General features: G+C 44.8%; 1 protein-coding gene across 5 annotated transcripts in view; it reads left to right on the top strand.

The window, feature by feature from the left end:
* The window catches only part of PALM2AKAP2 (PALM2 and AKAP2 fusion), a 388,058-nt gene that overhangs the window by 57,784 nt on the left and 302,274 nt on the right, over nucleotides 1–28,000 (top strand). For 4 of the 5 annotated variants that reach the window (XM_048849554.2, XM_048849553.2, XM_048849551.2 and 1 more), the window contains exon 2: nucleotides 13,546–13,626. In XM_048849554.2, the coding sequence (XP_048705511.2) occupies nucleotides 13,546–13,626 (81 nt within the window). Of the gene's footprint in view, nucleotides 1–13,309; nucleotides 13,416–13,545; nucleotides 13,627–28,000 lie in introns of those variants that run through there. The other variant, XM_048849552.2, reaches the window with a different exon arrangement.

Raw genomic sequence — 28,000 nt, 5'->3', positions numbered from 1 at the left:
CACCTGGCATTGGCCACTGTCGGAAGACAGGATACTGGGCTAGATGGGCCTTTTGGTCTGACTCAGTATGGCTGTTCTTACGTTCTGGCACTGTGCTCTGTGCTCCCTGCTGGAGAATCAGGATTCAGGAACACAATAAATGCACACATATATTTCTGGCCTAAAGGTACTGCTCTGCTTTGCCCTCAGGATACTACTGTCTCTGGATGAATCAGTATTGCCTCTTAATAGGAACCTGTTCTGTAAATCAGACACACCATTCTTTTATGGTTTTCAGGCTGTCTGGAGTTTCCCAGACATCCCTAGTCACTCCCTAGCTGGAGTCTGTCCCTACAGAATGAGTATACTCCATGCCCAAGGGCAACATACTCAGGCATGTCCTGTGTACATCAGCTGGCTGGCTGGCTGGCTGGTATGGCTCCAAAAGGGAGCTCCGTCCCTCCAAGCCAATGTGCTAATTCAGCAAGAGGGGGATGGGACCCTTCAGCAGTTGTCTCCATTCTCTGTTGTCTCCATTCTCTCCTTTACCTCCCATCGCTCAAGGAAATAGCTGTGGACTGTGGAAAGGAGTGGGGATAGGGCCAATGAAAGTAACACCTCTCATTTAGGTGGGTTACGTACAAGTTGGTTGCTACTCCTGTCCCACAGATGTAGTGTAAACTCCTATGACTGTTCCCCCACACTGCCCAGGCACATCCATTGGTGCTCCACTCTTGTGCTCTACAGACCCACCTCACCGGTGGAATTATACCGGCTTGTCTCTCACTCATTGTCTGTTTGGAACATAAGCTGTTCAGGGCTGAGACTGTCTCTCACTGTGTTTGTACAGCACCTAGCACAATGGGGTCTTTTCTCTGGTGGGGCCTCTAGGCATTAAATGTAATTCTAATAAATAACAGTAATAATACAGCTTGACCCAGGAAGAATAGGCATCCATATCTTTACTGGTTTCAGAGGAACAGCCGTGTTAGTCTGTATTCGCAAAAAGAAAAGGAGTTCTTGTGGCACCTTAGAGACTAACCAATTTATTTGAGCATGAGCTTTCATCTGATGAAGTGAGCTGTAGCTCACGAAAGCTCATGCTCAAATAAATTGGTTAGTCTCTAAGGTGCCACAAGAACTCCTTTTCTTTTTGCATATCTTTACTGTAGCTGTTTCCTGCAGGTAGTTTAGGGATAGGGGCTCCCTGCATTGTTCCCTCCTACCCCAAGGCCACCACAGATGGAGTAGCCACAATGTCCTCTTTGGTTGGGACTGGGGCTGGACCCAGATCCCAATCGCCCTGAACATTCAGCTGTTTGAAATCCAGATCCAAATTTGGATTTTGTTCTCTAAACGTATCTGGAGGTAAGTGGTTTATAAGGGTGGAACAGGGTGGTAGTTTCTAGGACCCTGCATAGGAATTCAGTGCTTAGGGTGATGAGTAAGATCAGGTGCTGCAACACCGTATAAAGATTAAGTACCTCAGGAGCCAACCAAAGTACTGGGGTACGTATGGCTGGAGTGTCTCTCCAGGCAGTGAGCTGGGGTCTAGGACAGAGGTGGAAAGCTGCAGGAAAACTCTAAGAAGAGCAAGGCTAGGTGGAAAAACCCAAGCTGTTTTTGTTTTGTCATTGTTGATTGAATTACAAATAACCTCAAACCCCCAGGAGAGCGGCAAGGATGGACTATATGTAGCGTGTATACGCCCTGTTTGGAGCAGGGTGGAAACTTGTTTTCACCTTGTTCTGAGGTATCTCAGATTACACGCTGATAGAAGCAGGAGACCAGAACGAACCCCGACCTTGCGACTCCAGGCGTTATATGGCTACCCATAGCAATGAGATTTGCACCAAGTGCAGTCATGTGAGGGCATATCGTGATACAAGTCTGATGTACTTGGCAATGTGTTGAGATGCACGTTCTTGTATTTACAGCAGGGAACATGCATTTACTTTTGTAAGGGTGCACTGATTAGTCCAAAGTAGCAGCAGGCATCTTGCCACCAGCCACTAAGGAATGTTTATTCTACCCTGCTAATGGCACATCTTCAGTTCCCCCCTCCCCCACCGCCTTAGTGCTGTAATTTCTATTGTATTCTGTTTACAATGGCAGGAGACACTTTGAGTCACCATTTACAAGGAGCATCCAGTACTAGGCTGCATTGTTGTAACTAGTAGAAGTAGTTGCTTGGAATTATAGTTTCCCCCCCCTTCTGAAACACAATAGGAAAATAAAAATCTGCCATGTGGGAATGAAACATACAGTAGAGAATGAGCAAACCAGTCACTTTAAAAAAATATTAAGCTTGCTTGCCTGTATTTTTTTTTTCAGTGAAATGCTAGCACTGAGCGTAGGAGCAAAAGAAAAGAAAAAAACGCTACAGATTTTATTTCACTGTAAAATAGCTGGTGAAGTCACCACAATGAAGACTCTGTTCTTCAAAGTGCCTAGCTGAGGGGAAAAAAAAACGAGAGGTTTTAACGTGTAACAGAGCATTGGTTTCCATGAAGGGTGGTTTCTCTGGGATTGTGGTAAGGGCAGGTTGCAGTCATTAGCACAATCACAGATGGTCTCTTCCTCCCAAAGTGCAGAATGCCCCTGAACCAAAAAAAAGAACTGTCAGAATCCCTTTTTGCTGCCCTAAAATAGGCCTGGCTTAAATATACAGGGAATAATAGCCACCGACTATGCTTGGTAGAGAAAATAATGCCTTGCTGAAGAAACGTACATGGCTGTTCGAACAAATTTCTCTGTGATTATTTTCTGTGCTTGTCAGCAAAATACCATGCATTGTCATTTTCTTTGGCTTGTGCCATTTTTTGTGCATTTATTTCCCATTAACACAACAGACAGTCAGTTCCTCCCCCTTCTACCTGCTCCTCTTTAAGAATATTGCCGTGCTGAAGCAGTGGGAAATCTGTGCCCGGAGACTTACTAATACTTGGAGCATTGTACTGCCAGTTAGCTGTGGTGTGATTCCCACCTGCTCATCACAACATTTTATCACCTTCTTCACCTCCCTGATTATGGGCCACATTTTGTCATTGGATTCAGGCTCACTGTTTCCCACTGAAGTCTGTGGGAGCAGCATACACAGGCTTAGTTCTGTGGTCTAGATTTCACCTTTGTTTTATACGGCTTGGCCATGGAATAAAGGTGGGGGGGGAATGAGGCTCTGACCAGCCACAGCTCTGCCTAGTAAAACCTACCAGGGCTGGGGGTTCCAGGAATGGTGTAGAACCCACGCCCTGCAATCTGAATATTTCCCTCTGTGAGCAAACAGGAATGGAGCAGCAGAAGGGGGCAGGAAATAGATGAAGTCATGCAGAGCTGGCCCGGTGTGAGGAGAGAAATAAGCTGAAAACTTTTCAAGGGGTTGTTGGAACTTGCTGCCCCAGCCTGAGATAATGACGGGGGCAGGGAAGGCATTGTGACGGGGTCCCTTTATTCAGGGCTGAGTCTAACTGATCAATCTAGCACTATGTTGGTACACCCCAACCATGTGACATGGTGAGCTGAATGCCTTTGAGCCTAAAAACTGGTGGCCTACACTGCTCTCTTCTATAGCCAGGCAATTCCAAAGTGACTCCAGTGACATCAGTGGATTTACTGTGGGGTTACACTGAGATCATAAGCAGGCACAAAAGCCAATGTTTTCATATTTGAGGGCTTAGATTTAGTAATCTCAATCCACATTTAGGCACCTAAGTAAAAGTGCCTTGATATTTAGAGGTGCTGAGCAGCTACACCCCCTGCTGAAGCAGAGGGTGCTAGGGGTGCTCAGCACCTCTGAACAATCCGGCCATTTTTATTTAGGTACCTGACTTCTTGCATTCAAGTTTGAACATTTTGGCCTAAATCTCATTCTCAAGAAGCAGATTTCAAAATACAGAGGCAACAAGCGTGACCCTGCTATTCAAGCTGCTTCTTTTTTCTAACAATTGATTTGTATATGTGAATAAGTAAATGAATGCCCTAACTTTGCCATTTGTCTCATTATTTTGGGTAGAGATAGGGATCCAAAGCTGGAATCTGATTCTAGATCTGAATGTTCCCAAACAATCAGGACCTGTTTAGATCCAGAGCTTTGGTTTAGGCCTAGATCTTATTTATTTACCTCTCACTGGGGGTTGTATTCTCCGAGAACAGAGAGTCTGAGCTTTCAGTGAAATACTTTTGTTTAACTATCATATCCACAATGTAACTGGACTGGGTGTCTGTGTTTTCTTCATCTCCCTCTCAAGCCTATTTCCTGTTACCTCTGCACTTCTTAAAGCTACATACAGCATCCACAAGATGGCACTATGCCATACTGGGGTGAGAGCCGTCTGTAACTGACTACTTTGGACTGCTTTTTCCATGCTTCATGTTTCTCTGTTGGCTGGGGTAGGAAAATATCCCCGGTGCGCAAAACCTAGCAGTTTTGCTTTGCTTGGAGTTTATGGGAACATTTCCTTCCATTCCAATTCATGTGGAACTGCATGTTCACACAAGTTTCACTTGGAGTTTTGGGTAAAGTTTCTGAGCAAAACTCCTCAAAACCCACCAAGTTTCACATCAAAGCCACAGGATTTCATAATTTTGATGTGATTTTGATGCGATCTCATCAAATCTCATCAAAACCTTTGGACAAGCTTGCTTACTTAAAGTCTGTCCTTTTGGTTTTCATGCAGCCGGAATGCTGCCTGTGGTCCCCAAGAATCACAGTTTGAAACAATTACAGTAAAATTGCTTGATTCAGATGCTGCCAATCCTGCCACTGATTGGGGAATTCCAGTAATTGGTGAAGTGTGCTCCAATGTGATCACTATTTGCCAGAAACATTGTACAGGTACACAACTAAATGCTTCATATTTCCCTCCAGCAATGCGCTATGCTTTCGTCTCTGAGCATTCCAATCCAGAAAGGAGAAGATACCATTATTAGGAACTGTGCGAGGGGGTTATTTATGCCAGGTAATTCATAGATACTAAGGCCAGAAGGGACCATTGTGATCATCTAGGCTGACCTCCTGAATAACACAGGCCATTCAACTTCCCAAAAATAATTCCTAGAGCAGATCTTTTAGAAAAACATGAAATCTTGGTTTAAAAATGATCAGTGATGGAGAATCCATCAAGATCCTTGGTAAATTGTTCCAATGGTTAATTACTCTCAGCATTAAGAATTTACACATTATTTCCACTCTAAATTTGTCTAGCTTCAGTTTCTAGCCATTAGATCGTGTTATACCTTTTTCTGTTAGATTAAAGAGCCCATTATTAAATATTTGTTCCCCATGTAGATACTTATAGACTGTAATCAAGTCACCCCATAATCTTCTCTTTGTTAAACTAAATACAGGTGAGCCGCATCATATACGCATTTAACTCATGCGAATTCAACTATACGCGCTCAGCAAAAAAAAAGAAAAATAACAAGATACCTGTAAATAGTGCGGGCGATTCCGCCCACCATTCCACTCAATGAGCGTATGCCCCAGAGTGAGCATGAGATGGGAGATGTGAATCTGCTGTTCCCTAGTCGGTCTCAGTTTTCGCGTGCCTCTCATAGTGTGAGCATCTCGCCGTGCTGAGTGTGATTCTAGTGTTTAAAGTGATCTGTTCCAATGCTGGAGGAAAAACTGGCTGTGTTGGACTTACTGAGAGATGGTATGTCGGTCTCCAACGTGGCGTGTAAATATGGCCGCAACGTATCTAGCATCCGTGCCATCAAGATTCAAGAGAGAGAAATTCGTCAAGCCGTGGCATTAAGTGCTCCAATAACTGCTAAGGTGATGAGTCAGGTGTGTGATAAGACTTTAGGGAAGACTGAAAAGGCATTAAACTTATGGCTGGAAGACATGAACCGTAAACATGTGCCTATCGATGGCAACTCGTTGTGAGAAAAGGCTCTTAGCCTCTACACGCTGTTCAAACCTCCCGCCGAAGAGGGACAGCCTTCTGATGAGAAGGAATTCAAAGCCAGCCAAGGTTGGCTTAACAGTTTTAGGAACCGCTTCAACCTCAAAAATGTGCAGCCTACTGGTGAAGCTGCATCTGTCAATGAAGAGGCAGCAAAAGCCCCGAATAATTAAAGAAAATCATAGAAGAAAAGGGCTACCTTCCGGAACAAGTTTTTAATGCTGACGAGACTGGGCTCTTCTGGAAGAAAATGCCCAACCGCACTTACACTTTGAAATCAGAAAGACAAGCCCTTGGCTTCAAAGCAGCTAAAGACCGTGTGACTGTGTTGTTTTGTGGCAATGCAGCTGGGCATTTAATAAAGCCAGGCTTGCTCTACAGGGCTGAAAATCCCCGTGCCCTAAAAGGCAAGAACAAAAATCTCCTGCCTGTGTTCTGGCAATCAAATAAAAAGGCTTGGGTGACGGCAGCATTATTTCTGGATTGGTTCCACAAGTGTTTCATTCTGGAGGTCAAGCGGTACCTCGAAGAGAAAGGACTGGACTTTAAAGTGTTGCTGATTGTAGACAGTGCTCCTGGCCACCCGACAGCACTCTGGTTTGCACATAACGACGTTGAAGTCATCTTTCTTCCCCCCAATACCACCTCCAACCGCTCGACCAAGGCGTGATTCACTGTTTCAAGGCCACTTACACAAGGCTTACATTTTCACCGATACGTAGCGCTATGGATGCTGATCCCAATCTTAATGTGATGGAGTGTATACTGTACTTTATGGGCAATTTCTGGGATTTTCAAGGGTAATTTTGACTAGACACGATTTTTGCTTTATGCGCTGACTTTAGAACCTAATCCCCGCGTAAGATGCGACTCCACTGTAGATTGAGCTCCTTGAGTTTATCGCTATAAAGCAGGTTTTCTAATCCTTTAATCTTTCTCCTGGCTCTTCTCTGGACCCTCTCCACTTTTTCAGTATCCTTCTTGAATTGTGGACTCCAGAACTGGACACAGTATTCCAGCAGCAGTCTCACCAGTACCACATATTGGGGTAAAATAACCTCTCTACCCTTACTCAAGATTCCCCTACTTATGCATCCCAGGATCACATTAGCTATTTTGGCCACATTATCACACTGGGTGCTCACATTCAACTAATTATCCACTACAACCCTAAAATGTTTCTGTCACTATTTTCTAGGACAGAATTCTCCATCCTGTAAGTATGGCCTACATTCTTTTTCATATGTGTATACATTTACATTTAGCTGTATTAAAGCACATTTTTTTGCTTGCACACAGTTTACCAACAAATCAAGATTGCTCTGAATCAATGACCTGTCCTCTTCATTATTTACCACTCCCCCAATTTTTGTGTCATCTCTAAACTTTATCAGTGATGATTTTATGTTTTCTTCCAGGTCATTGATACAGATGTTAAAGAGCAAAGGGCCAAGCACTGATCTCTTTAGGACCCCACTGGAAACACACCAACTTGATGATGATTCACCATTTTCAATTACATTTTGAGACTCATCAGTTAGCCCATTTTTAATCCATGTAATATGTGCTGTTTTAATTTTATGTTGTTTTGGGTTTTTTTAAAATCAAAATGTCACATGGTACTAAATCAAATCCTTATAGAAGCCTAAGTATATTACATTTTTATCTTTATCAACTAAACTTGTACTCCCATCAAAAAAGATATTTGCGTGAACTCTATTGTCTGAAATAATAATATAGTATTTACTTGTTATAGAATAAAAATTAGACACCGATTTAAATAAAATTGTCTGGGATAAACCTGTTTAAAACATGTGTGTTATTTTCTTGTTACCAAGAACCTTAGTAAATTAGTGTCTGTTAAAATAAGAGGCCCACTTGAAAAAGATATTTTATATTCAAGGAAACATAATGTAGAACACTCTCTTACAGGCTCTAATTCAGGAAAGCATCTAAGTGAATGCTGAACTTACTTCAGTGAAGCCAAGATTTCACCTAATATCTTCAGTACATGGTCAATCCTGAGAAGACTTTATACTGAACATATTGCTCACTATATGTGACTAGCAGCAGGTGCAGAACACAGCAGTGAGTCCGGTGCTTTATAGTAACATTTGTAGTATGTGGACATGTGATTGAATAACTTATTATAACCAGAGTTGCAGTCTGTGCATTGCTGATGTATTCCAGCCATTAGAGAGTTTCATTTTACTTCACTGTTATGCATTTTGTTAGAACTGGGGTCCACCATACTGACTACAATTACTACTACAGAATATTGCATTTATAAAATATACATCAGTGAAAATGGTTAAATATCATTCACTTGTGATCAAATTTATTATAAATGTTTTACTATTAACCATATCACTGAAGTACATTATATGACAAGGCAATGTACTATAGTGGTGGATTTTTGTTGTGCAAACCTGCTCACCACTAGGAACTGGATCAATATCACAAAATTCATTTCACATGAGCCACTGAATAGTTATGCTATGGTAACAGCTATCATTTACTGTGAGCAATCTGGGCTGGATTTGAACTAGTGACTGAAAGGTGACAGTCTCCTATATCCAATTACCAATCCCCCTGAGCCATACAATCTTAAAAAGAAAAATATTTTTAATTTGAGATACCTCACCCAATAGTCCATAGTGAAAGACCAGGTGAAGGAGATACGCACTGAGGCTGACTGCAAACCGGGCAGGTGGAAACATGACTAATAATCTGATTTAATTCCACAGATGCCCACTAGTTAGTAACAGGTTTCAGAGGAACAGCCGTGTTAGTCTGTATTCGCAAAAAGAAAAGGAGTACTTGTGGCACCTTAGAGACTAACCAATTTATTTGAGCATGAGCTTTCGTGAGCTACAGCTCACTTCATCAGATGAAGTGAGCTGTAGCTCACGAAAGCTCATGCTCAAATAAATTGGTTAGTCTCTAAGGTGCCACAAGTACTCCTTTTCTTTTCACTAGTTAGTAAGTAGTTCAAGTATTTTAGTGCCTACTCTATTGTTGCCTGAGGGGGAAATACTCTAAGTGCTTTGCTTTCTTAACAAAAAAAAAAAGACATTTTTTAATCTATGTTTTATTATGTTTTTGTCATATCCATTATAAGGCATGACACAACCAGCCAATGAAAATACCTTGGTGATTTATATCATATATTTTATTAAGTGCTTTCTTTGCAATGGGTAAAAAAATAGGTCAATTAAGTGTTAGGAAGTAGGTATTTCAGATTAGCCCATGGTGCTTCAGAACAACAGGATTCAAACTCCCACACAGATCAAGTCAAATCAGAACAGGAAAAACCCATTTGACAAGAACAGGGGGAATTATCCTTATTATTAGAATATTGTTGCCATTAACAGAGGCAGCTCTAATCATTTTAATCTACTATCTTAAATAGACAAACAGGCTCTTTTAGCAAAAAAAACTTAAGACCGAATGGGATCTGATGAGTCCCTTGCTCTGTAAAGCTACAATGTTATTTCCCCACTGCTCAAAATTGCCAGAAGTGGCCATGAAGAATGTTGTTCTTTTTATAACCCCTGAGCCATGCACTTTCCTGTTCTATGCAAAAAGAGAAGAAAAAAAAATCTCCAGTGGATATCACTTTATATAAAGGGCCTTTTTTTTTTCCTTCTCAAAAGTGCATGCACACATTTTCTGTGCACACCCATTTGCTGACACAAATGGGTATTTGCATGCCACAGTTCAGGTAGTTGCAAAATTACTCAGTGCAGATTTTATATGGGCAACATTTAAGGTGCATGAAATTAAAATGTGTACATATAGGAGCCTGCACTATGTAAGTTCATATTTGTGGCATGTAATTATCACAGAAATTAGAAATGGAAAAGACGACTTAGTCCATCTCTTTGCCAATATGGGATTGTTCTGTATGTATTATATGTCTTCTAGTTAGGGTGACCAGGTGTCCAGTTTTTGACCAGAACACCCGGTCGAAAAGGGACCCTGGCAGCTCTGGTCAGCACCGCCAACTGGGCCATTAAAAGTCCTCTCGGCAGTGCTGTGGAGCTAAGGCAGGCTAGTCCCTACCTGTCCTGGCTCCACACTGCACCACAGAAGCGGCCAGCAGGTCCGGCTTCTAGGCGGGGGGCTATGGGGCTCTGCGCACAGCCCCCACAGTCCTGAGCACCGGCCCCGCACTCCCATTGGCCAGGAACTGTGGCCAAAGGGAGTTGCGGGGGCGGTGCCTGCAGACGAGAGCAGCATGCAGAACCACCTACCATGCCTCCGCTTAGGAGCCAGACCTGCTGGCCTTTCCAGAGTGCAGCGCAGAGTTAGGACAGGCAGGAAGCCTGCCTTAGCTCCCCCGCAGCGCCACTGACTGGGAGCCACCAGAGGTAAGCCCGCACACCAACCCTGAGCCCCCCCCAACCCGAAGCCTCCTCCTGCACCCTAAACTCCTCTTCCCTGGCTCCACCCAGAGCCTGCACCCCTGGACGGAGCCCTCACCCCCCCTGCACCCCTACCCCATCCCAGAGCTCCCTCCCACACCCTGAACTCCTCTGCTCCACCCCCCAGCCTGGTGACCCCTTCTGCACCCCGAGCCCCTCATCCCCACCCCAGAATCCTCACCCCCTCCCACACCCAAACCACCTGCCTCAACCTGCAGCCCCCTCCCACACCCGGAACTCTTCATCCCCAGAGCCTGCACGCCCAGACGGAGCCCTCACCCCCTCCTGCACCCCAACCCCTGCCCCAGCCCAGAGCCCCCTCCCACATCCTGAACCCCTCTGACCCAGCCTGCAGCCCCCTCCTGTACCCCAAGCCCCTCATCCCTGACCCCACCCCAGAGCCTGCATCCCCAGCTGGAGCCCTCACCCCCTCCAGCATCCCAACTCCCTGTCCCAGCCCAAAGCCCCTTTCCATACCCTGAACCCCTCATTTCTGGCCCCACCCCAGGGCCAGCACCCCCAGTTAGAGCCCTCACCCCCTCACGCACCCCAACCCTCTGCCCCAGCGCAGTGAAAGTGAGTGACGGTGGGGGAGAGCGATCCACTGAGGGAGGGGGAATGTAGTAACGGGGGGGCAGGGCCCAGGGAAGGGGCAGGACAGTGAGCGTGGCCTCAGGGAAGGAGCGGGGCTATGGTGTTCGGTTTTTTGCAATTAGAAAGTTGGCCAACCCTATTTCTAGTGCTTTGAGCAACTGCTTCAAAAGTACCAAAGAGTGGGGTTTTCACCACCTCTCTTGGAAGACTGTCCCACAGCCTGACAAATCTCATTGTCAGGAAAGTCTCCAGTCAGCTACTCAGTTTTCTGGAAATTCCCACTCCCCTAATTACCTCCCTTTATTCCTTTAGTTTACACTAAAACTCTTTTACATTGTGCTGGCAAAATAATGGAGCCATATGGTGGGTGTAAGTTATATTTACACTCACTTTAAGGCTCCTTTACATTGCCAGACCAGTGTACATAGGAATCAGATCCTCTTTCTTTCATTGTGTCATATGTTATAGGTAATGCAGGTATGTATATGCTCTACAACTGCTCAGAAAATGGGTTTTTTACTGTGGAAAATCTTTACTTTTCAGTGAAAAATCAGAAACCAAAATATTTCACCCATAAATGTAACTATTACAATTTGGATATCCCACTGCTGTACATCATGGGAGTTTTAGTTTGGGTGCACATGCTCCAGATCTCATTGTAGGCTGGACTCCCTGATTGGACTATATCTCCCATGATGCACCTTACTTTCCATTGTGAAGGGAGACACTTGCATCATGGGAATCCCAGGCCATGGTACATCTTGAGAGATACAGTCTAGCTGGGGTGCCCAGATCATAGAGGAGAATGGGGATGGAAGGAAAATGAACTACAATTCTTATGAAGCACCACAGCAATAAAATGAAGTATTTCGATGGGTGTTTGTTTTTGATTAAAAAATCAAATTTTCTGCAGAAAGTAGGCACTTTTCAAGAAATTTTAGTAAAAACCTAGTTTTTCATTAAAAAAAAATTAGAAAAATTTTGACCGGCCCTAATATACTTAAGTTTGTGTGTGTGTGTAGGAATACAATTCACTAAATATGTAGAGGAGATAACTATGTAACAAATTACAAAGTCACTTATATAGTGTTCATAATTGTTTGACCACCTTATCTGCCCTCTATTCATTAATCCAGCTCTCTCAGGGTTTGTTTTAACATCTGAAACCCCTGAGTGGTTCCAAGCAGCTTTCTTTTTTTTTAATCAACCTGTTACAAAAATGTTTTCTCCTCCACCCTATAAACATGGACATTTTCCTCAAAATTACCCCTGTTGAAGGTCCAGGATGGGCAAGATTCAGTCCCAGGCGAGTGGCATCTTTTGTCTACATATCTGCACGGCTAGAAATGAGAGGTGTGAACCACTGGAAAGAGGAGAATTCCCAGGATCTCAGTGGGACACCCAGAACTGGTGTCCATCATTGCAAAGCCCCAAGATACAAAGTTGTGACTTTTTTTGGTATATGAAAACTACTTGAGGTCACTTTTCGAAGTTTTTAGTGGCTTTCTTTAACGTTTGCGAAGTTGGGCTTATGGTAACTAAAAACATAGGGCTTCACAGGTGGAGGGATGTGAAAACCAGACCCAGTAAAAATGTGTGGGCATTTGTGTCTTTCTGCATCCATCTCCTCTCAATTTCCCCATTGCCCAATGTATTTGCGAAGAGGGGACTGCTCTGAAGCAACCCAGGTGGAAGGAGGGGCAGAAGAAAGGGCCAAGAGCCTGCTTCAGTTGATGGTGTGAGGGAAAGCTGGAAGAGGCTATCAGTGGCTGCCTCGCAACAGCAAGGGATTGAGAAGAGGAGGCCGGTAGTCCCTTGCTGTAGGGGGAAGGAAGGATCCACTGCCTGCTGAAGTGGATGTTGTATCTATAGACCTGCTAAAGCACCAGGGTCTGGGTTTTTTGATTTTGAAAAGCACTCACAGCCCCTCACGTTTGGACTAATTCTGCTGTCATGGAACCCTTTTAAGGGAGAGAAGGTGGTTCAGTCAACTCAGTCCTAGGCTTTCTCTGCTAAGATTGCCAAGAAGGGTGCCAATTAGTGCTTAAAGTACATATTTTTCATTTGTGTTTTAAATGCCTCAGCATTGAAGCCGGCTGGTGGGTTAATATAGTGCTTTGAAGAGAAGTTGTTCCCATTGAACTCAGGTGGAGTCTTATCGCGGACTCCAATGGGAGAAGGATGTAGTCTGTAATCTTAGTATTCTCCCTCTTTTATCAGTTATGCAAGCACACGCTTTCTTTACAGTGTTATTGTCATTCTTTGCACCAAGCAAGCGTTAATGTTGACCTTGTAGAATATAGGTAAATACACACACGGGTATCTGTGTCCCTCTAATTCCATTGTTAGCTAGTATGCCTGGGTTTCTCCCCCCTCCAGGACTGTGTACTCACTTGCTGTTCCCATGGCTGAATGTTAGTGAGGAGAATTTCTCCTGCTCGGTGAACAGGTCCTTAGCTGACATGTTGCCAGGATGCTGCTGTCTGCATACCCACAGCCAGAGAAGCAGGTGAAATGTCTGTGCGGATGGCATTGGTGACATCTGTACAGATGTGCTTGGCTGCTTAAATTCTCTTTTAAGAATCCGCAGTCCTTAAGGCACCCATCGCTCTGACGTGCTCTCTCTTTATTTTCCCAAGGCAAAAAGGAAAAGGCAGACAGAAATAGAAGGCAAGAGACAACAGCTTGAGGACCAGATACTTCAACTACAGCATTTCAAGGTAAGGGACTGATGCCAGAAGTGATGGATTGACTAAATCTGTTCATTATTAGACATGCAGATCACACGCCTGGCAGCTGGGAAGAACCTGCTCCGACATGCAGCAGCTTTCACTGCCGGAGCCTCCCTCTCTTTCAGCTAATCATGTCCTGCCTGTTCCTCATCCTGTGTCTTTCTCCGACACCGGACATTGTTACTGAAATGGCGCAGGTAGCAGAGACACAGAAGGGTGTGCATGTGTATTCGTATTAAATGCTGTTATTTATTCATACAACACGATACGATGCCAGATATGGGTGTGCACTGCATGGATTAAAAGCACTCTTGCTGCCTGCATAGCTGGCTTAGATATTTATAGTGTCGGTCACTCTAGCATTGAAGCATTAGCTTTTGAGTCTTTGTGTGTGCACGCGTGTGTGTGTGTGTAAAGGTTTAATTGCCATGTGAAATTATAAAGCAGACATAGGCTTTATAAACGGTAAAAATGCTTTATAAATGCTAAAACAGCATTGTAAATCTTATACGAACATCTCTGCAGAAGGGGTGTGGATCTAATTTTTACATATACTATATATATTAAAATATGGCCTGTTTTTTTCCCAATGCACTGAGCAATCGCAGTTCCCACTGAAGCCCATGAGAGCTGCAGCCCAGTTGAAAATCAGCCCAATAATTTTTATTTTTGCTGCAAGTAGAATAGATTGCCTTTATACTTGTATACACATAAGAAAGGGGGGGAAAGACACACACACACACAGATGCTTTTGTATCCAATGAAGGAAAGAAAACTCTGTATTTGGGGCCAAATCTTGCTGGACTAACTCAGCCAAGGGATCCTGTGGAATTCAATGGGATTAGTCATCTGAATAAAACAGGCGGGATTAGACTTTTGATCTGTCCTTCCATCAAGCATGCTCAGGTTTATTTTAAAATGACTAGACTATACTGTGTTTGTGCATTATATGTAAAACACATGCATGATATATACGAGGGAGTGTAATACACACACACACAATATATGGAGTACAGTGTGTGTGTAATACATTCTGTACACGCACATGCTCAAAGAGCAGACTTCAAGTTGTGCTACAGACAGGATTCTTTTCATATATCTCTAAGTCTCCATCATAATTTTCTGTAAACTGTGCTGTGGGTTTTAGACATAATGAATTTAAGTCCAAGTAATTGATTGCAGCCTGTCAGAATGCTCCATCACTGTCACCACAAACCTAGTGGTGACACATGTTATCTCCTGCATTATCAGAAGATAACATGATTGCATTCCTATGGGGCAACATGATCTGCCATTTTGTTCAGGCTGCCATTAGATCCCAGAGAGAGAATTACTTCTGGCTACCACGACGCGACAGGGTATGCAGGATCACACTCTGGCTGGGAAGATAACATGCATCTCTGTTGCTTTCTTATTGCAAGCTGGGTATCTTCTTTGCCATCTTAACTGATTCCAAGCAAACCAATTCAGGCTTCCCATGAAATCCTATCAATTAGTGTTTTTGAAAAGCTGGTTTCAGATAACCTCATTTTTTTCCGCTGTCTTTTTGTTATGTGTATGTAGTTAGGTATAAGAATATCATCATCCTTAGAGGAAGTAACACTGTATAAAGTAGTGTTATTGGTTCAGATACTCCGCCGATGTAAAGTGGTGTTGCTATATTGACATCAGTGATGCCATGCTGATTTATACCAGCTGAAGATCTGGACCATTGCACATATTCCCCAAATGATGCCTGGGCTAATTACATGTTGTGACCGGGTTGGGCAGGATGGCTACAGGAGAGTAATAGAAGGCAGATATATAAGTCCCAGGCTAAGTAGGGCCCTTTTCCCTGGGTAAGGTAACAGGGAAGGTTCCAGAACAATCAGGAACCTTCTGGAGACAATTAAGACAGACAGGCTGATTAGAACACCTGCAGCCAATCAAGAAGCTGCTAGAATCAATTAAGGGAGGCTAATCAGGGCACCCGGGTTTTAAAAAGGAGCTCACTTCAGTTTGTGGTGTGCGTGTGAGGAGCTGGGAGCAAGAGGCACTAGGAGCTGAGAGTGAGAACGTGGACTGTTGGAGGACTGAGGAGTACAAGCATTATCAGACACCAGGAGGAAGGTCCTATAGTGAGGATAAAGAAGGTGTTGGGAGGAGGCCATGGGGAAGTAGCCCAGGGAACTGTAGCTGTCGCACAGCTGTTCCAAGAGGCACTCTAGACAGCTGCATTCCACAGGGCCCTGGGCTGGATCCGGAGTAGAGGGCAGGCCCGGGTTCCCCCCAAACCTCCCAACTCCTGGTCAGACACAGGAGTCGTCGACCTGGACTGTGAATTCAGAAAAACGGCCAAGCTGAGGGCTGCCGTGAATCTCCAAGGCGAGCAAACCCGCCAATAAGCGCAAGACCCACCAAGGTAGAGCAGGAACTTTGTCACAATATGTTATTCCCTTTATTATTTGACTCATTGATAGAGCAAGACTAATAACTGTAACAGTCAAAGGAAAGTCAGGGAGATCAGAATTAAGGCAATATATGTTTACATGAAATATCTTTGCATTTGGTAGTGAGGAAATGTACATGTGTTAAGACTGTGGACCCGATCCATCCCTGCACAGTGCTGAGCCCGGCACAAGGACCAAGGGAGAGAACAATATGATTCCCTTATATAGTACTGGTGCAGCAAGCAGCATAGGTTACAGCTGCCCTGTGGGCTGTCCTAACTTGTGATCTGATTGAAACAGTCTCTATGGTCATTGTTCTGCAAACAATAGGTGAGATTAGGGTGACTAGACAGCAAGTATGAAAAATCGGGACAGGGGGTGGGAGGTAATAGGAGCCTATATAAGAAAAAGACCCAAAAATCGGGACTGTCCCTATAAAATCAGGACATCTGGTCACCCTAGGTGAGATGTAGGAATACCACAACCACATCCACTCCTGGCCCCAGCATGCCTTCTAAACTGGGGCCTCTTGCAGGAGATGATGGAGAACCAGCTCTTCTGGTTCTATGCCACATACCTCTATGCCTGATATTCCACAGACGGTTCTTACCACTGCTAGGCCCTTTCTAGAAGGATTGCGAAGAAGCCATGGGACTCTAAAAACCAATACTTTAGGGGTAGGTCAAGTCAGATCTTATTCCCGTGTAGGAAAACCCTAGAGGGTAGGGAGGATCCGAGTGCACTTAATTAGCCTGTTTTCTGGATGTTTTGACTCTGGATGAACACCGGAGGATTTCTGGTGACTGCTTTTTTTACGCTCTCTGGACAAATCAGGACTTGGTTGCTCCTGAAGCAAAGCACAGCCAGATAAAATGCTGCTTTGGCAGCAGAGGTTCATCCTGGATCGTGGATCCTGTTGGTGGGGTGATACCGCACTTTTGCTGGCTTCGGTGGGAGCAGGGAAAGCCAGGAGACTCTTGAGTGTCCCCTTCATTTAGTGTGGTGGTCAATTATATAGAACTGCAGGCAGCCAACCAAAATGTTATCAGGCCTGCCTGACCCACATCAAGGATTGGAAGGGGGAAAAATCTAATTGTCTCTTAGTCTTCAAGATTCAATGCCATGGTACCATCCTATCCTCGTTTAAACGCCCAGAGCCAGACCTTCACTTGGTGGAGATTAGTGTGACTCCATTGGAATCCACGGAGCTAGGCTAGCTTATACCAGCTACGGATCTAGTCCCCAAACTGTGGCACGTGGGTAGGTAAGTACGGTAGCTTCTCAGTTTCAGAGGCTCCAGACAGGCATTTGGTTTAGTCATAAATGAAATGGGCTTCTACCCATTCTATAGAGGATGTTTGTCCATGCCGCAAAAGTACTGCAGGCTGCTTTAAGCAAACCTTCAGAAGTGCCTCGGGATCAGTGCAGAGCAAAAAGACTTTGTTAAAATTAGCAAGCTTTGCTGTGAAAAAGCCTTCGACTATGATATCTGGGTTACCCCTACGACTGTAATAGCTGGGTTGATCCTGTAAGCCCAAAAGCTGGGATGTTTATCCCGGAATTTTAGCCTCCATCATAATGGTACTTGTTTGGTTCATTTTTGTGAGATATTGTTAAAATATTTTATTAAATATCCTGTATAAAATGATATGTTTGATTACCTAATCAGGCTTGGAATACTACAGGTATCTGGATAAACGCATACAATTAATCACACTGAAAAAAATGTATAAAAGTGGTAACTCTCCACAAGCATTCCTTGCAGTTCTCAGGTGGTTGAGAGCAATTAGTCCTTGGCTAAATGCCTCACAATATGCTCAGTTCATTCACTTTTTCCCTTGTTCTATACACTGCTCAGGCTGAGGGCCCGGATGTGAGAGCTGACTATGATTTGAGGCAGTATATTATGCAGTCTCACAAGGGTTAGAATTAGTAAGTGCATGCCAGCATGGTGCCTTTCACTATGTATTTTACAAACTCTTCTCACTATTAGCTAAATATTATCCCTGTTTTGTAGATGAGGAAACTGAGGCACAAATATAGCCTATGACTTGTCCATAGAATGTCTGTGCAGAGCAGGAGACAACTGATGGATCTCCAGACTCCTAGAGTGAGATCCTCTGCTCTGGCCCCTTTACACCAGGTAACAGTGACAGCCAGAGTGGAGTAAAAAGGGGCTTTAAAAGTCGCAGCTCTGGCTGGGAGAGAGGCACCGAAGGAGATGGCCATAATGTGGAATCTCCATCACTGGAGATTTTTAAGAGCAGCTTAAACAAACACCTGTCAGGAATGGTCTAGATAATTCTTAGTCCTGCCATGAACGCAGAGGACTGGACTCTATTACCTCGCGAGGTGCCTTCCAGTCCTGTGATTCTATAAGTCACACTGGGGTGCCTCTTCAGGCCCCAAAGCAGCTCAGGATTGGGAATGCATAAAGGTGGCTTAAAGTCCCCTCCCCTGGGCAGCAAGCTCTGTGCTGCTCCTTTTAGATGCACAGCACAAAATATCACCCTCAAGCTTACCCCTTCGCCGCAGGACAATCCTTCCTCTGTTGCATACTGCAGGATGTCTCATTATACCTTCAACTTCATGCTTCACAATTCACCAGATGCATGCTTAATATAATATCATAAGTAGGAGTGGCTAAACCTGGTGGGATTTGAAGCTTTACGAGACCCTTAAACTAGAGTTTGAGTTCAAAAAGACGATCAAAACAAATCTGACTTTGTTAACCTTATTCATTAACTATTGAATGTTTTGACACCAGGTTATGGTTTTGTTTGTTTGTGTGGGTATATCCTGTAGGCAGCAGCTGCATCTAAGAAGAAGTTATTTTGGTCAGTCTTTAGTAGAATGAGTCTTCTATTTATGGATGATATCCACAACTTCTAATAGGATCTGTTTTACAACTAGTAGAGCATTTCTTCCAAGATCTAACTGCCGCTATAGTCAGCTAAACGGAATTTATAAAACCACTTACAATAATGTAATTTGGTGACTGCCAATAAGTTTATAGTAACCAACACTGTAATATTGAACTGAATGAAAAATGCCTTCGCTATACTTCCATTAGTTGTTGCAATACATGAATTTATCACACAATTCTTGAACCTGAAGGCTATCAATATTATGGCCCTTTTGGGGTTAATATGTATTTTTTTAATAACTTACAGTGCGTGAACACTTAAACTACGTAATTATAGCTTTTATTTGGATAGATTAGGTGTTGTTTTATTATGTATAGGTTATGTTACCACATGGATTGAGCTGAAGCTTCTTTAGCTAAAAAGAAATTTTCAGTGTTGTTACATGATCACGACGCCGTCCTCAGCTTATTCCCCCCATATAAAAACAGCTGTCAAACCACCACAAACATCAGCTTATCTAGGCAAGAGTTTGGAAATATGAAGCTAACTTTTGTAAATGAATAATTAGGAATTCCGACTTAGGCTAGAAAATTAAATTCTTTAAATTAAACCTTAATTCAGCAAAAAAAAAAAAGCCACTAAAACTGTTTGTCAATGATTCCATACTCTCGTTAGCTTGACCACTCGCCCGCTGTTCCAAAGCTAAGCACCTATGGTCTGCACTGCAATATAAATAGAGTGAAGTCATTTTTCATACATATAATGAGCCAAATCCTGTTTAGTTACACAGGGGGAAGTGAGGCACAGAGAGATTAAGTGATTTGCCCGGGATAACGCGGGATGTCTTTGGCAGAGCAGGGAATTGAACGTTGGTCCCCAGGCTAGTGCCCTAGCCCCTGGACCATCCTCTGTATGGAGTTGTAGAAGTGTAACTCAGAATTTGGCCTTGTAGTAAAATATTAGTACAGAGTGTGCAATGTACTGTACATGATTTTATATAAAGAATATATAGAGGATGGGGATCAATTGTTCTCCATGGCCACTGAAGGTGGGACAAGAAGTAATTGGCTTAATCTGAGGCCTGGGGGATTTAGATATTTAGAAAGATTTTCTTAATATCAGGATAATTAAGCTCTGGAATAGGCTTCCAAGGAAGGCCGTGGAATCTCCATCACTGAAGGTTTTTAAGAAGAAGTTAGACAAATACCTATTAGGGATGGTCTAGGACTGGGTTTACTTGGTCCTGCCTCAGTGCAGGGGCCTGGACTTGATGACCTCTCAAGGTCCCTTCCAGCCCTACATTTCTATGGTTCTATATATGAGTGTAATTACAATGTACTCTCCAAAACAGCATACAACTATACAACATTATAGTCTGAGTTACTTTAGATTGTAATCTCTTGGGTGTGGGGAATGTCCATTTATTGTCTATATGTGCGGTGGCTGACACAGTCGTGCACAACCTGGTGGAGTGCTCTAGAATAGTTATCAAGTGATGCCTGCGCAGGTTTGAAAGGAAGGGAAGTAAATTTGTGAATGATGAGGGCACCTGTGGGCCAAACTCTGTTCTTTTTGCACCCTGAGTGCCCACGTGGCCATCGGTGGGAATCGGCACAGAATTGGACCCTCTCTCGTCAATTAGGGATGATGTAGGGATTTTTGCTTGATCAACTTCAGGAGGAGGAAAGGAAGTGCAGCCAGCATTAGTCCGCCTTGCCCTCCGCCTGCTGAGCTATACACACTCACCTGAAGCATGTAGCCTGCTTCTCTATTTCCTGGCTGGCATGAAGTGAGACAACGAGCAGAAAGGGCACGAATCAATCACGATTCATTGCTAGGTTAACCTATTGAAAGAGGTTTTTCTGAATTATATTTTATTCTTCAATCAGGCTCTAGTATAATCTGCATATTAATAGAACAGCCACGAGCTTTTTATCTGCCCTTTGAATGGTCTAAGGTGATTTTTGTACCCACCAGTTCAACATGAACATGTTAAATTCCGGAATATATAACTAATATAAGCTCTTACTATGTTGGCTCTATTGAGCTTTCAAAAGCACTGTCTGATTACAGCAGCACTCATGCATGGTACAGTCAAGGACCAGAGGTATTTAAAATGGAGAGTATTTTTACAGATCACCTTTCCTAGGTACTGCACTGCTGGATTCCCCATACCAGATAGCTGTTTGAGGTTCCGGTTTCTTGACTTGTCAGGAAGAAAGAACTTCATTCCCGATGTGACAATGCCTATTGTGGGGGGAAAGACACCACATAATTCAAGTCATTTATCCATCTGTTCAGATCATGGAAGTAAACTGAAGACCAGATCTTGCGCCTATTAACTGAAATGGGAATAGTAGCAGGTGCAAGGCGTGTATGCTGGTTTAGAAGCATCAAGAGGTGCGTTTCTTTATTTGGGCAGATCAGAGAAAGTTTTTTTGTAACCTGATGCAGATTTAGGGAATTCCATTAACACCACCGGCTTTCTAGATCTCAGATACTGAGTACAATTATGGATGCAAGTTGGATGCTATTGGCCAGATATTGGGTTGCCAACTTTGTACTAGGACAAAACCAAACACCCTTGCCCTGCTCTCTGCCCCGCCCCTCCTCTGAGGGCCCATCCCCCATTCAATCCATCTCCCTTTCCCTCTGTTGCTCGCTCTCCCCACCCTCACTTGCTTGCTCATTTTCACCGGGCTGGCTCAGGGGGTTGAGGTGTGGGAGGGGGTGAGGGCTCCGGCTGGGGGTGTGGGTTCTGGGGTGGGGCCAGAAATGGGGAGTTCAGAGTGTGGAGGGGGTTCCAGGTTGAGTCAGTGGTTTGGGATGCGAGAAGGGGTGAGGGCTCCGGCTGGGGATGTGGGCTCTGGGGTGGGGACAGGGATGAGAAGTTTGGGGTGCAGGAGGGGGCTCCTGGCTGGGAGGTGGAGCCAAGGGGTTCAGAGTATGGGAGGAGGCTCTGGGCTGAGGCGGGGGTTGGGGTGTGGGAGGGGGTACAGGCTATGAGCTGGGGATGTGGGATCCGGGGTGGGGCCAGAAATGAGGAGTTCGGGGTGTGGGAGGGAGCTGCGAGCTGGGGGTAAGAGCTCTGGGGTGGGGCCAGGGATGAGGGGTTCGGAGTATGGGAGAGGACTCCGGGCTGGGGCAGGGGGTTTGGGTGCAGGGGGGTGAGGGCTCTGGCTGGGTGTGTAGGCTCTGGTGTGGGTCCAGGGATGAGGGATTTGGGGTACAGGAGGGGGCTCCGGGCTGGGGCAGGGGGGTGTGAGGGCTCTTGCTGGGGGTGCAGACTCTGGGGTGGGGTTGGGGATGAGGGGTTTGGGGTGTAGAGAGGGGTATTAGGGCTGGGGCAGGGGGTTGGAGCATGGGAGGAGATCAGGGGTGCAGGCTCCAGGCGGCACTTACCTCAGGCATCTCCTAGAAGCAGCAGTATGTCCCCACTCCAGCTCCTACGTGGAGGCACGGCCAGGTGGCTCTGCACGCTTCCCCATCCGCAGGCACTGCCCCCACAGCTCCCATTGGCTGCAGTTCCCGGCCAATGGGAGCTGCAGAGCTGGGGCTTGGGGCGGGGCAGCGTGCAGAGCCCCCTGGCTGCTTCTACATGTAGAAGTCAGACGGGGGACATGCTACTGCTTCCAGGAGCCATGTGGAGTCACGGCAGGCAGGGAGCCCCGCTGCACCGCCGACCAGACTTTTAATGGCCCGGTCAGCAGTGCTGACCGGAGCTGCCACGGTCTTTTTTCAACCGGGCGTTCCGGTTGAAAACCAGACACCTGGCAACCCTAGCCAGATCCTCAGCTAGTGTATATCAGCAGTGTGCCATTGAAACCAACATGTGAGATCAACCCAAAGTGTGGCTGCAACAGTTCCCGGCTGTATTTTGCCTCTCATTGCCTCCCCCACATCACTCCTCAAGACTAGCCAAGCTAGGTGGTGATGCTTCCTTGTGCCCCTAGCATGCCCTGTATGCTGAGAGACATAGGCAGCTGTGAAAATATTCAGAGGGGCTAAGCAGGGATGCAGCCATGGGTGGGCCTGAGTGGGCCACAGCCCTCCCAGTCAGCACCCAGGCCCACCCAAATCTGAGCACCAGGCACAGGGCTTAGAGTAAAGATTAAGACAGGTCATTAGTAAAGCTGCTACTGCCTCAGACCACCGTGCTTGGCTCCGCGTCCCCATCAACACAGGTGCCAGCTCCAGTCCATGACACTCACCTCTAGTTACCGCCTTCCCATTGGCCGATTGTTTGTTTGGGAGCTGAGAGCCACTGAGGTTCTGGCCGGCTTCCAGTTTGGGGGTGGGGACAGGGCTCACCTCTGCCAGTGGGGAGGGAGTAACCAGAGTTGGGTGGGATGGCGTCAGAGCCTGTATCAATGGGGAAGGGAGCAGAACCCGGGACTGGGAGCCCGTGAACCAGGTCACAATGTCACTCATTGACCCAGCTCCCTCTCCGTCACTCATGCAGGACGGGGCTCAGCTCCATGCCATGTGGTCCTGCTTTCTGCCTTCCCATTGGCTCCCAGCTCCCACAGCCCATTGGATTGTGGCCAGCCCTCACCCCTCCAGCCATTGGCAAGTCAGAGCTCAGCTCTGTTAGTGGGGAGGCAATAACCAGAGCTGCGGGTAGTGGGCGTAACGGCGGAGTCCCTTCCCCACTGACATCATGGAGGGGCAGCTGGGCCAAATTTGAGTAGTGTTGTGACCTGGCACATGGACTCCTGCTCCCAGTCCTGGGTTCTGCCCCATGTGGCAGAGCCTGTGTCCAAGGGGGTGCAGAGTAGAGGCTGAGATTGGGAGCAGGAGAACTCCATGCACCAGATTGCAAAATCCCCACACTATAGCCTCACTTTAAGCACTATACCTGGTGCTAATTTGTCGGGCAGTGGCCCACCCCTAGCTAAGCTGCTGAGGCAGAGAGAGATTGGGGGGAGAGGGCTGAGCCCCGTCTAGACCTGGCCACCTGCCACCTATGCTGCAAGCTCCTGCAGGAGGTGACATGCAGCAGTTATACTAGCACTGTACCGGGGGGCCCTCCACACCCTTGATGTCAGTGGAGTTCTGCTAATTTAAATCAGTTTAGAATCTGGCCCAGTGTTTCAAAACTGCCCTGGAGGTGTGAAATCTTAGGATTTGTCTACACAGGGTGTGATGGGGCAAGGCCAGATGGCTATAGAAAAGTAGTGGGAGATGGATATATTAGCTCCAGGCTAAACAAATCCCTGGTACCAGGATAAGTTAAATTGCAGCTGCTCCAGGTCAATTAAGACACCTGGGGCCAATTAAGAACTTTCCAGAAGGCAGGGAGAACGCTAGGTTGATTGGGACACCTGAAGCCAATCAGGGACAGGCTGAAACTAGTTAAAAGCCTCCCAGTTAGTCAGGTGCATGTGGATGTCAGGAGCTGTGGGAGGAAGTTGTGCTGTTGGAGAGACTGAGCAGTATGCACCATACCAGGCACAAGGAAGGAGGCCCTGAGGTAAGGGTGAAGTAGACATTGAGGAAGTGGGGGCTGCTGTGGAGAAGTAGCCCAGGGAATTGTACGTGTCATGTTTCTAAAAGGTCAGCTACCATAGCTGATATTATTAGGGTCCCTGTGCTGGAGTAGAGGGCGGGCCCGGGCTCCCTCCTTTCCTCCTCCCCCGCCCCCTCCCCCCCACCGATTAATCACTGAGACTGGGAGACAACAGAGACTGTGCAAGGGAGGATAGCTTCTCCTCACCTCCCTCACAGGCTTATGATGAAAATGGCTCAGTAGACTGTGACCCTTGTCTCTAGAGAGAGAAGGGTTATGTGGAGGGTCACAGTGAGCCTCTGAGACTAGCGAAATCCACCAGGAAACACGGAACCTACGGAGACAAGGACAGAGCTTTGTCACAAGGGAAATTGACCACAATAACTATTTTGCTGTAGCGATGCCAGAATAACACCCTGTGTGGACAGTATTCTGAAACAGAAATGACTGTATTCTTGAATAATATCACTTTTATGCTGGAATAGAATATCTGCCAGGGGGCATTCTAAGAGCTAAATTATACCAGAATAGCTATTCCAGACTAACTATGTTGATCAGTTTCCCCTGTGTAGACAAGCCCTTAGTACCTGACCTCATACATTCTCTGACAGACTATCAGATCTTGCCTACGCAAGGAAATTGACTGGCATAACTATTCTGCTATAGCTATTCTGGTATAATTTAGCTATTCCAGTAAAACTCCCCTATGTGGACATTCTATTCTGGAGTAAAATCACTTTTATTCCAGAATAATTAATCTACTTCCAAAGCAGAGTAATGATTCTAGAATAAAACCACTTTTATTTTGAAATAGTGTCCACACAAGGGAGATATTCTGGAATAGCTATCATGGTATAGTTACTCTGGGATAGCTATGCTGGTCAATTTGCCTGTGTAGACAAGCCTCAAAGTCCTTCTCAAAACACAGGCAAAACTGTCACTTAAAAAACTTGAGTGCTATCTATATTCGAGCATTATCTCCGCTATTCTGGCACTTTTCTTTTTAAAGGGATTGTGCCAAACCAGTTGCAGGAGTCTTGCATATTTCCAAAGATCCTTGAGGGGAACTCAGCATCCCCTAGGCATGATCTCCCTCTCCCACTGACCTGATATTTGCTTTAGAAAGAGTCCATGTGACCCAGATTTAGCTTTTTTTAAACAGTGAGTATAATTATTCACAAGAGAATTACAGACATTAACCCTTGGGCTGCAGCGGGAGTGGGAGCGTGATAAATCGGGGCATCCAGAAGCTTGAACATTCTATACTTCTTCCCAGAAATTGTCCTTGTATAGTGGAGACTATTGACTCTCCTAAAAGCTCATGCAGTTTTGTATAAGGGATGGTGAACTGGTCCAGAAAAAGAATAAGACCTTTCCCTGCCTGTGAAACCTTGGCTCATTTTCTTTCCAGAAGTGACTATGGAATGAGTATTTGGGTTAAAAAAATAAACAAACTTTTGGCTCACAGTGGAAGCAGAAAGGCAAATAATTTGTGAGGGAGGCTGCAGTAAAGTTTTCATTCCAATTGTGCTAAGTAAAGAGGGTGAGGCTAGAGATAGGACTGTTCCAGATCTGGAATTACAAAAAACAGTGGCATTTACCTCTGGGATTTGGGGTCAAGACCGTCTCCGCTTCGGCTACTTCAGCTAAGATTTGGATAAACATCTGACAGGAGCCAGATCATCAGCTGGTGTAAATCAGCATTGCTTAATGGAATTCAGTGGATCTCTGTCAACTTAAACCAGCTAAAGATCTAGCATTTGAACTTTTCTGTGCTCATCCTGATTGAATCCAAACTTTCAGGGTTTGCCCATAATTAGTTCTTCTGAAATGACTTAACCACCATTTTAAAAAAATTAAATCTCTGAATAAGTGGGATTGACATGTTGTCATCATCTTGCTAAACATCAGCATGACAGTGTAGGCCAACTTTGCCCCATCCCCATGAGACAAGCTGAAAATTAGACACTGAAAACCTGTCTGAAAATTAGATTTCAGTACAACAATTTTTATTTCATTCAAACTTTTTTTTTAACTTTAAAAAATTTATACAGAGCTGTCAGGTCACATTTTTCAGCCAGATTTACTTAAAATCTGCAGTGTTAAGTGCTGATGTAAATGTTAAAAAACCTCTCGCTGTGGTGTAGCTATGATTCCATTACATGTAGTCCACATAATAGTTAAGTAATGCCCTAGTTAGAGCAGGCCTTTGGGTTGGATGAATGATCTCAATGAGCGAGATACAAACTCTGCTTGTCTCATGGAGATTTTATATTAGCTCTTCCTTTCTGGTTTTTCGTAATCTAAAATAAGTCAACTAGATTGAAGAGGCTGGGGTTCTTCTCCTCTTTGCATGGAAATCATAATTGTCCACTCAGTTTACATATTTTAGAAAGCAACATGATATTTAACTATGAGACATGAGCAATTTAGCTGTGATGCAAAAATATTTACACTGGCAGTCACCCGAATGAATGAGCTGTCCATGGGAAATGTACTGTGAGACTGCAAAGTAACTGACACATTTTCAAAGTGGCCCCAACCCAGCCACTAGAAAGACAGCTACAATTGTTTCACCCATGTGTTTGCATGAGCAAAACCTCAGATTTGTGTGTGCAAACTGCAGTTGAATGTGTAGATCACATAGATAGCCAACCACCAGACTTCTCAGATGTGGTTACTGGGCGTATATGCAAATCAGGTTGTGTGTAGGTATGGTTGTTAAGGCTGATTTGAACCTATAGGTCTACTAAATTGAGCTGGGATAAGAAAGGGCCCTTTCTGTTATCTGTTCAGTAGTCAGACTCTAGTCAATATTAAGAAAATGACAAATAATTTAAGATTCTGTTCTTACTCCTTAGTCTCCCTGCCAATTTTTGTAATATTTATAGTTACGTTTCCCGGTTACTTAAATTATTTCTTTCTCCCCTCTTGCTGCGTAGAAGGCAAAACAGGGATAAGTGATTGACTGACTAGTTAATTGAAGGGCTGTCAAATGCACCAACTAATAACAAACAAGACAAGAAAAAGGGAGACTTTTCTCTAATCTCTTTCAGTTATAGTAATTCTAGGTGTTACTTGCAACAACAGCAGATGATGCTTGTAATGTTCAAACAGTTATTTTTGCACATGAGACCTGCACCAACATCACAAATACTGGCCGCTTCGTGCACATCTGTTTTCCCCAAACACTCTCCCTGCTTCCAAAATAGACACTAAGGCCTCTTGCCCGTATGCAAAAGTTGCACCACCTTAACAATACCGGTATAGTTTCAGCAGCACAACCCCTCTACTGTGGATTACACTGATAGAAATGTGTTTATACTGGTATAGCTGATTCCCATACAGGAAGGGAAATATGGGATACCTGTAAAAGGCACCATTACACCAGTATAACTGCTTCCAAACTAATGGTTGGACTAGTATAACTATTCCGGTTTTTAAACCGGACTAGCTGGACTAGCTCTAACTGGAATAGCTCTAACTGGAATAGCTAAACTGGTACAAAATCTGTGTGTAGACCAAGCCTAAAATTTTGGAATTAGGTCGTATTTGAA

The sequence above is a fragment of the Caretta caretta genome, chromosome 5, assembly GCF_965140235.1.
Source record: "Caretta caretta isolate rCarCar2 chromosome 5, rCarCar1.hap1, whole genome shotgun sequence".
Taxonomy (NCBI): Eukaryota; Metazoa; Chordata; order Testudines; family Cheloniidae; genus Caretta; species Caretta caretta.
The sequence above is the reverse complement of the archived record's forward strand: the minus strand, read 5'-3'. Positions and strand labels throughout refer to the sequence as shown.